The sequence below is a fragment of the Hippocampus guttulatus genome, chromosome 21, assembly GCF_054856545.1.
Source record: "Hippocampus guttulatus isolate MCC_2025c chromosome 21, RoL_Hgut_1.0, whole genome shotgun sequence".
Classification (NCBI taxonomy): Eukaryota; Metazoa; Chordata; class Actinopteri; order Syngnathiformes; family Syngnathidae; genus Hippocampus; species Hippocampus guttulatus.
The window spans coordinates 7832629-7845537 of NC_141281.1; the positions used below are offsets into that span (position 1 = coordinate 7832629).

General features: G+C 45.3%; 2 protein-coding genes across 7 annotated transcripts in view; one reads left to right on the forward strand and one right to left on the reverse strand.

The window, feature by feature from the left end:
- Positions 1 to 9834, forward strand: part of LOC147186960 (cadherin-7-like) — a 109560-nt gene extending 99726 nt beyond the window's left edge. For all 4 annotated transcript variants that reach the window (XM_086102504.1, XM_086102505.1, XM_086102506.1 and 1 more), the window contains 3 exons: positions 4075 to 4192; positions 4418 to 4666; positions 8088 to 9834. In XM_086102504.1, coding sequence (XP_085958630.1) covers positions 4075 to 4192; positions 4418 to 4666; positions 8088 to 8665 — 945 coding nt within the window. In that variant the 3' untranslated portion in view covers positions 8666 to 9834. The remainder of the gene's footprint in view (positions 1 to 4074; positions 4193 to 4417; positions 4667 to 8087) is intronic.
- Positions 6567 to 12909, reverse strand: part of cdh19 (cadherin 19, type 2) — a 74439-nt gene continuing 68096 nt past the window's right edge. For 2 of the 3 annotated variants that reach the window (XM_086102508.1, XM_086102509.1), the window contains exons 17-20: positions 8772 to 8908; positions 8537 to 8661; positions 6943 to 7079; positions 6567 to 6855 (exon numbers count right to left, since the gene is read on the reverse strand). The gene's annotated coding sequence lies outside the window, so the exon portion shown is untranslated. The remainder of the gene's footprint in view (positions 6856 to 6942; positions 7080 to 8536; positions 8662 to 8771; positions 8909 to 12909) is intronic. The other variant, XM_086102510.1, reaches the window with a different exon arrangement.

Below are 12909 nucleotides of genomic sequence, written 5' to 3' on the forward strand. Positions count from 1 at the left end.
TCGTTTTTTTCGGGCTAAAAACGCCTTACTATACTATGTCGTTTTTTTCGGCTAAAAACGCCTTACTATATACTATGTCATTTTTTTCGTGCCAAAAACGCCTTACTATACTATGTCGTTTTTTTTGGCTAAAAACGCCTTACTATACTGTCGTTTTTTTCGGCTATAAACGCATTACTATACTATGTCGTTTTTTTCGGCTAAAAACGCCTTACTGTACTATGTCGGTTTTTTTCGGGCTAAAAACGCCTTACTATACTATGTCGTTTTTTTCGGCTAAAAACGCCTTACTATACTATGTCGTTTTTTTCGGCTAAAAACGCCTTGCTATACTGTCGTTTTTTTCGGGCTAAAAACGCCTTACTATACTATGTCGTTTTTTTTGGCTAAAAACGCCTTACTATACTGTCGTTTTTTCGGCTATAAACGCCTTACTATACTATGTCATTTTTTTCGTGCCAAAAACGCCTTACTATACTATGTCGTTTTTTTTGGCTAAAAACGCCTTACTATACTGTCGTTTTTTTCGGCTATAAACGCCTTACTATACTATGTCGTTTTTTTCGGGCTAAAAACGCCTTACTATACTATGTCGTTTTTTTCGGCTAAAAACGCCTTACTATACTGTGTCGTTTTTTTCGGCTAAAAACGCCTTACTATACTATGTCGTTTTTTTCGGCTAAAAACGCCTTACTATACTATGTCGTTTTTTTCGGGCTAAAAACGCCTTACTATACTATGTCGTTTTTTTCGGGCTAAAAACGCCTTACTATACATGGTCGTTTTTTTCGGGCTAAAAACGCCTTACTATACTATGTCGTTTTTTTGGGCTAAAAACGCCTTACTATACTGTCGTTTTTTTTCGGCTAAAAACGCCTTACTATACTATGTCGTTTTTTCGGGCTAAAAACGCCTTACTATACTGTCGTTTTTTTCGGCTAAAAACGCCTTACTATACTATGTCGTTTTTTTCGGGCTAAAAACGCCTTACTATACTGTGTCGTTTTTTTCGGCTAAAAACGCCTTACTATACTGTGTCGTTTTTTTCGGGCTAAAACGCCTTACTATACTGTGTCGTTTTTTTTGGGCTAAGAACGCCTTACTATACTATGTCGTTTTTTTCGGGCTAAAAACGCCTTACTATACTATGTCGTTTTTTCCGGGCTAAAAACGCCTTACTATACTATGTCGTTTTTTTCGGGCTAAAAACGCCTTACTGTACTATGTCGTTTTTTTCGGGCTAAAACCGCCTTACTATACATGGTCGTTTTTTTCAGGCTACAAACGCCTTACTATACTATGTCGTTTTTTCCGGCTAAAAACGCCTTACTATATATACATGGTCTTTTATTCGGCTAAAAACGCCTTACTATACATGGTCGTTTTTTACGGGCAGAAAACGCCTTACTATACTACGTCGTTTTTTTCGGGCAGAAAACGCCTTACTATACATGGTCGTTTTTTACGGGCAGAAAACGCCTTACTATACTACGTCGTTTTTTTCGGGCAGAAAACGCCTTACTATACTATGTCGTTTTTTTCGGTCAGAAAACGCCTTACTATACATGGTCGTTTTTTTGGGCTAAAAACGCCTTACTATACATGGTCGTTTTTTTCGGGCAGAAAACGCCTTACTATACATGGTCGTTTTTTACGGGCAGAAAACGCCTTACTATACTACGTAGTTTTTTTCGGGCAGAAAACGCCTTACTATACTATGTCGTTTTTTTTGGCTAAAAACGCCTTACTATACTGTCGTTTTTTTCGGCTATAAACGCCTTACTATACTATGTCGTTTTTTTCGGGCTAAAAACGCCTTACTATACTATGTCGTTTTTTTCGGCTAAAAACGCCTTACTATACTGTGTCGTTTTTTTCGGCTAAAAACGCCTTACTATACTATGTCGTTTTTTTCGGGCTAAAAACGCCTTACTATACATGGTCGTTTTTTTCGGGCTAAAAACGCCTTACTATACTATGTCGTTTTTTTCGGGCTAAAAACGCCTTACTATACTATGTCGTTTTTTTGGGCTAAAAACGCCTTACTATACTGTCGTTTTTTTTCGGCTAAAAACGCCTTACTATACTATGTCGTTTTTTCGGGCTAAAAACGCCTTACTATACTGTCGTTTTTTTCGGCTAAAAACGCCTTACTATACTATGTCGTTTTTTTCGGGCTAAAAACGCCTTACTATACTGTGTCGTTTTTTTCGGCTAAAAACGCCTTACTATACTGTGTCGTTTTTTTCGGGCTAAAACGCCTTACTATACTGTGTCGTTTTTTTTGGGCTAAAAACGCCTTACTATACTATGTCGTTTTTTTCGGGCTAAAAACGCCTTACTATACTATGTCGTTTTTTCCGGGCTAAAAACGCCTTACTATACTATGTCGTTTTTTTCGGGCTAAAAACGCCTTACTGTACTATGTCGTTTTTTTCGGGCTAAAACCGCCTTACTATACATGGTCGTTTTTTTCAGGCTACAAACGCCTTACTATACTATGTCGTTTTTTCCGGCTAAAAACGCCTTACTATATATACATGGTCTTTTATTCGGCTAAAAACGCCTTACTATACATGGTCGTTTTTTACGGGCAGAAAACGCCTTACTATACTACGTCGTTTTTTTCGGGCAGAAAACGCCTTACTATACATGGTCGTTTTTTACGGGCAGAAAACGCCTTACTATACTACGTCGTTTTTTTCGGGCAGAAAACGCCTTACTATACTATGTCGTTTTTTTCGGTCAGAAAACGCCTTACTATACATGGTCGTTTTTTTGGGCTAAAAACGCCTTACTATACATGGTCGTTTTTTTCGGGCAGAAAACGCCTTACTATACATGGTCGTTTTTTACGGGCAGAAAACGCCTTACTATACTACGTAGTTTTTTTCGGGCAGAAAACGCCTTACTATACATGGTCCTTTTTTTCGGGCAGAAAACGCCTTACTATACATGGTCGTTTTTTTTTCGGGCTAAAAACGCCTTGCTATACTATGTCGTTTTTTTCGGGCTAAAAACGCCTTACTATACTGTCGTTTTTTTCGGCTAAAAACGCCTTACTATACTATGTCATTTTTTTCGGGCTAAAAACGCCTTACTATACATGGTCGTTTTTTACGGGCAGAAAACGCCTTACTATACTACGTCGTTTTTTTCGGGCAGAAAACGCCTTACTATACATGGTCGTTTTTTTTCGGGCTAAAAACGCCTTGCTATACTATGTCGTTTTTTTCGGGCTAAAAACGCCTTACTATACTGTCGTTTTTTTCGGCTAAAAACGCCTTAGTATACATGGTCGTTTTTTTCGGGCTAGAAGCGCCTTACTATACTATGTCGTTTTTTTCGGACTAAAAACGCCTTATGTGGGGTTTTTTCGGGCAAAAAACGCCTTACTATACATGGTCGTTTTTTTCGGGCTAAAAACGCCTTACTATACTATGTCGTTTTTTTCGGGCTAAAAACGCCTTACTATACATGGTCGTTTTTTTCGGGCTAAAAACGCCTTATATACGATGTCGTTTTTTTCGGGCTAAAAACGCCTTACTATACTATGTCGTTTTTTTTCGGACTAAAAACGCCTTACTATACATGGTCGTTTTTTACGGGCAGAAAACGCCTTCCTATACTACGTCGTTTTTTTCGGGCAGAAAACGCCTTACTATACATGGTCGTTTTTTTGGGCTAAAAACGCCTTACTATACATGGTCGTTTTTTTTCGGGCAGAAAACGCCTTACTATACATGGTAGTTTTTTGCGGGCTAAAAACGCCTTACTATATATGGTCGTCTTTTTGGGTGCTAAAATCGCTTAAATATACATGGTTGTGTTTTTTGGCTGTAAAAAACGCCTTACTTTTCATGGTCGTCTTTCTAACACCTTACTATACATTGCTGTTTTTTTGCTGTAAAAATGCCTTACAATCCATAAAAAATACTACCACAAAAAAAACAACAACAACTCACTATACATGGTCTCATATTTCAAAAAATGGCTTACTATACATTTCCGATTCCGTTCTTTGTGAATGCAGATTTTTTTGGGGTGTTTTGTTGTGGCTGTTGTCCGTCACAGGTGATCCAGACAGTGAGCGGCGTGGACAAGGACGAGCCTCAGAGCGGCCACCGCTTCTTCTTCTCGTTGGACGCTGCCGTCGCCGCAAATCTCAACTTCACCCTGCGGGACAACAAAGGTGAGCATGTGGCCGACGACGCGCGCTCCCGCTGGCTTGCTAGCTAAGCTACACTATGTTGTTTATGACTTTGCTCATGCTTTAAATCCAAAACATGAATATCAAATTTAACAATTTGTTTAGTTTTTGGGGAGTAAACCTTAAACCGGGAGTGGCGCTAAACCATTTGTATTTCTCAGGGACTAAATGCATGCGTCATCCTTTTCGTGCACACGTTCTTTCCAGATAACACGGCATCCATACTGACCAAGCGAGGCGGCTTCCGGAGGCGGGAGCAGCCGGCGTACCGGCTGCCCGTGCTGATCGTGGACAGCGGCAGTCCGGCACTGAGCAGCACCAACACGCTGTCGGTCCGCGTGTGCGAGTGCGACGCCGCCGGCGCGCCCCTATCGTGCGGCGCCGTGGCCTACACGGCCACCGGCCTGAGCACCGGCGCCCTCTTGGCTATCTTGGGATGCATCCTCACGCTGCTGGGTAAGAATTTTGCAACAGCTCTTCTTCCCGGGCGGGTGCAGGTGGAACACGTTGAGGATTGCTGCCGGTGCGGTGATGCGCTTGCCTTCCGGGTTTTTGACAGCTGCAGCCCTCACTTGAGAGACTGACTCCTCCAAGGAGAACAACAACCAGCTCCCGCTGCACATGCTGAAAATCTCTTGTCCCTAAAATGACCCTGAAATTCATTTCAAGGTCTTAAAAAAATACCAGCAACACAATGAAAATGTTTTCAGCTTGGCACAACTTTTTTTTTTTAAACATTTTACGTACACATACACAGAATGCTAAACCTATTTGAATGTATACTTCTGTCTGGAGGGGTGGGGGGTTATGGGAAGGGAAATGACCCTTAGCCAGATCTGCTTCAAGATTTCAGAGTTCCCAAATAGGGTCAAATACTGGAAGGCGAAGACGATACACAAATAGCGTCAGAAAGCAGAACACGAGTGCCGGCGGAGTGAATTCTTTGCAGTCGAGATCCACAACAATGTTGTTGACTGAGCGCAAATGTCACACTTTATTGTAGCTGCCGGAGGAGGTCAGCTTTGCAGTGCCAGGCTCCCCGCCGCCCCGCCCGCTTTTTTATGAGATTTTGCTCCGGGGTCGCTAGAAGGCCAAAGCCAAATCTCCACTCCGGTAAACACGGGTGACCCGGGTTAGCCGATTCTGAATAACAGCCTGCATGTTGACAAGCTCAACGGCGCTGGAACCCGGCCAGCGGAATCAATTAGTCTATGTTGCCTCTTGGGTTTTCTGGCTCATGGAGTGTTTGCTGCTAGCTGAAGATGCAACACTTAGCGTTATTTTTTTTCTATTTAAATTGCACTCACCTTGACTGCACAGGCAACATTTAACCCCGTTTGTCCGACCCTGGGGGATATTCATCATTGAAATCGTTTTTTGCGGGGGGGGGGGGGGGGGGGGGTTGTTTACTCTTGCAAAAAGCAGCCACATAAATGATAAGTGGTTAACCCACTTGGCCTTAGAAAGCGACAGACAAAGAGTCGCCGTTTTACTCAGAAGGACCAAAGTCAGCTTAAACCAAAGCTGAAATGAGCTCGACCATGGTGGCCTTACATGCCGACTCGTGGCTCCGATCATATTTTTACAAGCTGACAAAAGGCACGCTGGTCCAAATAGGGACACTCGGAACGGGACGGGACAAAGGCGGTGCGAGGGAGGATAAAAGGGCACAGGACACATCAGCTCTATCTTTGGTGAAGCAGCATGTGGTTCGGGAAGGTCCTCGGGGTCCGATAACCTCACCATGACCGTAAACATTTGCAGGAAAGGCTGCAATGGTGGATGGCCAACTAAAACAAAACACTGCCGCACACAAAATGCGCGGATAAAACTGCTGCGTCCTGAGCGTCCAACGCAAATCACCCCTTGAGGTTTACATTTTTTTTATTATCACAGAAATATTTCCGCTGTTTTTTTTTTTTTTCCCCAAATGAAGCATCCTGACAACTATCCGGCGCCTTCATTTAGCCGCGTAGGTGCTCAATCCCCACGAGGGCCAATTAGGATGTGATGTAGCACTTAAAATCGTTCTCGTCTAAGCTCAGACGTCCACCGCGGTCTGTAGTCTCGTTCGAGCGCTGTCGATCTTCCGTCTTCACAACCATTTGTGATCTTTTGGGGCTTGACGGCGCTCGTCGGACAGCGTTTTGCCGGCGATACAGACTAATTGTTTGCGAAAGGTAGAAGAAGGAGAAGAGCGAGTCGTTTTTTTGAGGACCGCAGTGACAGTTTGGCACAAGTTTACAAAAGACCTTTTGAGGTTATTTGAGGATACGGGAAGGAAATCATAAAAAAGGAACAAGACGCGCTTTCCTTGTTATTCGCGTTCGGAAAAACAGCAAAAACGGATTTGAAGTGGCTACTAAAATTACCCCGCCTTTATTTTCGCATTTTAACATTGAGTGGAATTGACGCATTCAAATCAATAATGCCCAAGTGTCTTTTGTGCTCCGTGAGAAACAGTCACTGCATTTTCGCAAAGGTTGCTGCGGAGCATCTGGACTTTTCTTGCTTGTCGAAGACGTTTGACCTTTCATCCAAAAGGCTTCTTTGGTTGCACATTTTGTCGGATTGGGATTTTCCCTTTTTCGTCCTCTGGAGGTTGCGCTATTATCAGCCGCTGGAGCAGCAGGCCGTTGACGTGGCTGGTGGCAAAAAAACAAAACAAAAACGAATGAGACCATCTTTGGCGGGAGATGAGAATTGCCCCCCGCACCCCCAAAAAAATTTACATCCAATATTATGGACTGCCCAACTGGACCGGTGGCGCCTGACATCTTCAAACCGAGCTCATTCCTCGTCGGCTCGTTGACTGAACATTGGCTGGTTTCCAGGCTGCCTGGCAGGCGTGAAAGCTTCAAGAAGTTCCCTGGAAAGAGCACAAAGTCCTCTACTCACTCTCACCGCATTCATCAGAAATTAGAACACGATCCCGCAAAATCTTGACTCGAAATGCTTTTTTTGCACAGATTTCACACAGTGTAGCACCAGAAGTCCACGGCAAGGCGACGCGCATTCATCTCCCGCATTTCTCGCTCGCATTTTCTTCCCTTTGCTACATTATTAGCGACTCAAGTGGGCTGGAATCTTTTCCTGGCGCCCACCACCCAAAAAAAAAAATTAAAAAAAACAAACCCTGGGCCCACGGAATGATATTTCACTGGCAGTAGCGTTGACATTGATGGATGGAGGATCATTAGACGTTTGCCAGTTTGCTTGGGCGGAGTTATTTTCAGCCGCTAATGTACGGCGAGCAAGAAGCCAGGCTGCTTTGGATCTCAGACGCTTCCTGGTTTCCGGGCAAAATGGAAGATGGCAAAAGGCAGTCGATATAAACACGGCAGTTATGCCGTGGGGGCCCCTCGGCTCGCGAGAAGAAATATCTTTCGACCTCAACGAGATGCAAACACAGTTAGCTTATTTGGCTAATACCGGACATGCTCCTGACACTAGTACGCGAAAGTTCTGGTTCCTGAAGAATGACCAATCGGCGTTCCTGTGCAGAATAACAATTGCGCCGGTACATTGTGTACTTGGTTGAGTGACAGAGTACATCAGTTTGGAGTCGCTTTTGTTCTCTTGAGACGCATCCAAACTGCACCTCATTTCCTTGAATGGTGCCTTTGAGCCACAGCCGCCATCACTTTGGACAAATTAGCCATCAGGTCGGCCATTATGCCTTCTCCTTCCGCACTTCGCTCTCTTTTGCTAATTGTTGGAAATGTCAAGATGAAATCTTGCATTTCCGCCCCGTCTGAAGTGTCCCCGAGCGGCCGCTAATGGCGCCGTCAAGCATTTGACGGCGCGCGATGGCTGCTGGAAGAGCGCCATTTGTCACTCGGTATTGACGACTTCATCTCCCGCCCGTCTTCCGCAGTGATGGTCCTCCTCATCGTGACCGTGCGTCGGCGGCGGAAGGTTCCGCTCATCCTGGAGGAGGAGCGCGACATCCGGGAGAACATCGTCCGCTACGACGACGAGGGCGGCGGCGAGGAGGACACGGAGGCCTTCGACATGGTCACCTTGCGCAACCTCAACGCCATCCGCGACCCCGCCGTGCGGCGGGACGTCACGCCGGACACGCCCACTTTCTTCCACTACGCGTCTTCGAGCTCGACGGCGGCGCGGCCGACCTACAAGTCGCTCCCGGACAACGTGGTGTTCCGCGAGTTCATCTGGGAGCGGCTCAAAGACGCCGACGTGGACCCGTCGGCGCCGCCTTACGACTCGCTGCAGACGTACGCCTTCGAGGGCAGCGGCTCCGTGGCCGACTCGCTCAGCTCGCTGGAGTCGCTCAGCGCCGATTCGGACCAGAACTATGATTACCTCAGCAACTGGGGGCCCCGCTTCAAGAAGCTGGCCGACCTGTACGGCAACGCGGACGGCGGCGGCGCGAGCGGAGGAGGAGGAGGAGGCGTCTTCCCGAAGCCTTTGAACATCGGCGGACGACACTGACGGATGAGAGATTTATCGTGAGACGATTTAAGTCGGGGAGAGATTCAAAGACGAGACGCAGCGAGTCGAGCGAAAGACTCTTCAAAAAGCTTTGGGGTTTGCTTACCGCCTTTGGATGGACACGCCTTCAAATGGGTCGACGACGTTGCAAGATTTCTCGATGAGGCTGCGGTACAGCGAGCAGGAGTGTTTCCACAGGGTGCGTGATGGCACTAACTGTCCTCCCTGCCATCCTTTAGCGATCTAAAAAAAAAAAAAAAAAAAGAGAGATGATCACCAGGGAAAAATGTGTCCTGGTTTGTCTTGAACAGAAGTTGAGTCAACTGGACTCTCGACGGTTGAGTCCAGATGCCTCAATTCAACTTCGGCGGACGACCGAGACTTTACACAAACGTCCACGACTCCCAAAAAGTTTCCAGGTGACATTTCAGGAAGAACCTTCGAGGCGCGCCAAGAACTTTTCCCAGCTCAACTTTTGAACGCACACGCCCCGACTGTTCCGAGCAGCATTTGGACCTGCGTTCAGAAGTTGAAATCAAATTGATGGCGCACTTCAGGTTCATCCTGAAACTTGCGGTGGGTAATAGAAGTTTATCTTGTTTTGATGGAGGGGTCGGGAGGGGGTCTCAAGATAGTCGAGCATCATGCTAAGGAAGTGAAGCAATCAAAAGAGTGACAGTTTGACGTCTCACACCTCGCGACGTTCAATTGTCGCATTTGTCTTGTTTTTTTTTTTGTTTTGTTTTCATATTTAATGAGTTTCCTGTCAGAGACAAAAACAAGCCTACTTGGCTTTGCAAGTTTAAGACGATCTTGTTCTTTCTTTTTTTGGGGGGGCGGGGAAGGGGAAGGGGGTGGACACCATTCTTATTGCGCTTGATTGTGACACTGACACCACTTAGACGCGCTTAGAGGACGAAGAGTGCCAGTCGTACGCCAGCAAGGTGCAACTTTGAAGTTTTTGCTTCTGTAGTCCAGCATATATTGGTCACCTGTATTAATGGAACACAAACTGTATGATAATCATGTGGTTTTCTTTTTATTTCCCCCCCACCACACACACTTTCACGTACAACTGAATTGGGTGTTGCTATTTATTTTCAGCAGGCAGGATTGTGACTTTTTATTCTGTCTTTTTTTTCATGAAATAAAATTGCTACAAAGTCAAATTTTGCACCGTTTTACGTGTCTTATTCGAGGTACTGAGTCAAAGTCTCTCTCTCGCTCGCTCTCTCTAAAATATATTGATATTTTTTTTTTCAATGAATCAGCTCATTAATGCAAATTTTTGTCTGCCCAATATCAAAATCAGCATCGGCCTAAAAAAATCGGTTGGGCCGTAGTTAGGAAACACAAACAAGCATAAGTGTGCGATAAAGCAATCTTAGCATAAGTGCTAATTAGCATGCGGCTAAGTGCTCTTTGTCGTTCACATATGAGACAAACACTCGTAGCGGCACTCCAGAGGAGAGTCGCTGGCAAAACGTGGAGCGGCATAGACAGCGGCGGGCAACGTCTTCGAAAGCTGTCGCTCAAAATCAGGAGCACACGAGCGACACGATGCTTGCCTCGAGGGATACTTAGCGGCAATCAGGCAAGGCTAGCAGCTATCAGCGCCAACATCGAGACCTCCGCTGATTGCCCGCGTGAATGCCGTCCGCCTGCCTTTCTTATCGCAAACCAGCATCGGCGGCACAAAATTGGCCCGACGGAGAAAGGCCCGAGTTCCAGACGGTCGACGCGGCCATGATCAAATGCCCCGGTCTTTGTGATGTGAAATAATGAGCCAGAGAAATCGTTTTAAAAACATTTTCCAACATTAATGTGAAAAATGAAATCATTCCATTTTTTTTTCACCACCATTAATGTGCTCTATTCGGTGGGTGTTCTTCCAACTTGGATGGCAACGTGCTGAGCAAATGCACCAAAACATGCACGAATGACATTTTGCACGGGGCCAATTCAGCGGCAGCTAATGCTAACGTTAGCGCACGTCCATCGGGAGCAGCAGCGAGAATTAAACTTAACCTAAAAAAAAAAGGAATGAAAGCTACCACTAAAACTCATTCACTCCCAAAGACGCTTTTAAACGTCTTTTCAGACTTGGTCCAGAATTGGCTGGTACTGAATGAGTTAAATGGCAATTCCGGAACGTAAAGTTTTTTTCTTATATTACAACTTTTTTTTTCCTTGCCATGAGTCTTGAAAACTTTTCTGTTTGTTTATCACGCATGCGGGTCATCAATTCAGAGGAGACAGCCCTGCCGCGATAATTCAAGCTAGTCCAGACAACCAAAGTTGGAAAAGTCAATTTTCATGCTCCGTTTCAAAAACATACACACACAAAATGCAACGTGACCCCGATGAGTCAAGTCAACTTGAATATTCATATGTGTGGTCAAGCCGGCAGCTAACAAACAAGTCTTTCTTTTCTTGTGGCTTCAGAGAAACAGAAAACACATCAAAGAAAAAAAAAAGAAAGGGAGAGGGCTGTACTGGACGAAGGCCGGTCGTCCTGAGCGAAAGAGAAAAAGGCGGTAGATCACAAAGAAGTCAGAGAAGTATCGCAGCACGTCAGGCTATGCTTTTATTTTCTTTCTCGGCAGAGTTCACAGTGGGCCGGCCGGCAGCAACGCCAGCAAAACGCTCCGTGGCCGCCGTGTTTGCGCAGTGCATATTCTTGCCATTGAATATTTATAGCAGCGTTGCCAGCTCCGCATTTTCAGCTCCATATGTATTGGGAACATGGGACGCATGCGTTAGCCATGAAAAAAAAACATTGGATTTGGAGTGAAACCAATAAGACGTGCGCTTCAAGTATGGGCGCTCAAGCTTTGATTTGAGCGCGTTTACACCCAGATGAATTCAATGACAAGACTTTGGATGATGTATAGCTGGACAGCCGGCAATTTGTCCACGTGAATCTCGCTGCTTATCGTTACAAAAGTCTGCGTCAACACAAGTCCGGTGATGATTTATTTATTAAATCAAATAGAAAGATGACGGCCGCGCTACAAGCTGTCAGGACGACGCGGTGCTAATTAGGCGTAACCGACGGCGGCCTCGTTAGCGACGCTTTGTACTCCTACGCGTTTTCATCATCATTAGCCGAGTCGGGATTGATGGCGGGCTCGTTGCGTGGGCGCCGTTAAGTGTTTGTCGAGCACGTCGACATGCTAACGGTTCGCATGCTACAAGGCGCCGGGCGGGCCCTGCGGGGTTGAATCGACGTTCCGAAGATTCGCTGAATATCAGAAGGTTGCGTTTGGCCTCCTAGTTTGGAGGCTTGTCGCCACCCGCGTTTCCTATCGGGGGCGCTTGCGAGGCCAGCGGCGGGACGATTCTTGACTCAAATACTAATTAACTATTAAATACTTTCAAATGCTTTTGGTAAATACCAAGAATTTTCTTGTCAACTCGGTTTAAAAAAAAAATATTAACAACTTCTCTCACTGAATAGTTCACATTTTCTTCCGGTTTTAGTTTTATTCCTAATTGAGCTTTTAGATGGAAAATAAAATCCTTTTTTTCTTGTAATACAGCCTCAAAAAATTGGTACAAAATTTGGAACAAGATGTTTTTGGGGAGTTTAAAAATGTTAGTTTGTTTCAATACAGTATAAAAACTTTTTCTTGCTCATGTTTCCATTCCATTTTTAATTTTCTTTCTTTCAGTTTTTTTGTTGTTAAGTTTTACTTTTGTTTCACGTGCAACCCGATATATCACAACTTTTAGGGGTGTAGCATTTTAATTTTTGCAAACCTTTTCATTCTTTTCAGTCTCAAGATTTGACAGGGATGGTTTGCGGGGGATTATGCATTGAAATGCGAGCGACGAGTACATTTTCTATCAAAGGGCCGATTAAATCCTTCAGCGGGCTTTCAAGCGCGGCTGCAAATCCATCAGCGGCTGATGGGGGCCGTTTACGACATGACGGCGCATCGGCATTTGGCACCGCGCTATTTGTTTGAGCTTATTAAACACAACACACAGATTTGCCCCGCCCTCTCTCTTTTGCATATTTTGACATCCAGTCGTGCGCCGCGCCGTGTAATCATTCTGCTGCGATTGAGTTTGACCAGGACTTTGCTCTATGTCCTGCTAATCTCGCCGCGCTTTCTCCGATCCCGACGAGACGTTCAACTTTGAAGCCGCCCGCCCGCCCGCCCCGCTGCATTATTTATGGCGCCGCTGCGACGAGAACATCTTCAAATCACAATGGCCATATGTCGCTTGCGCCGTAC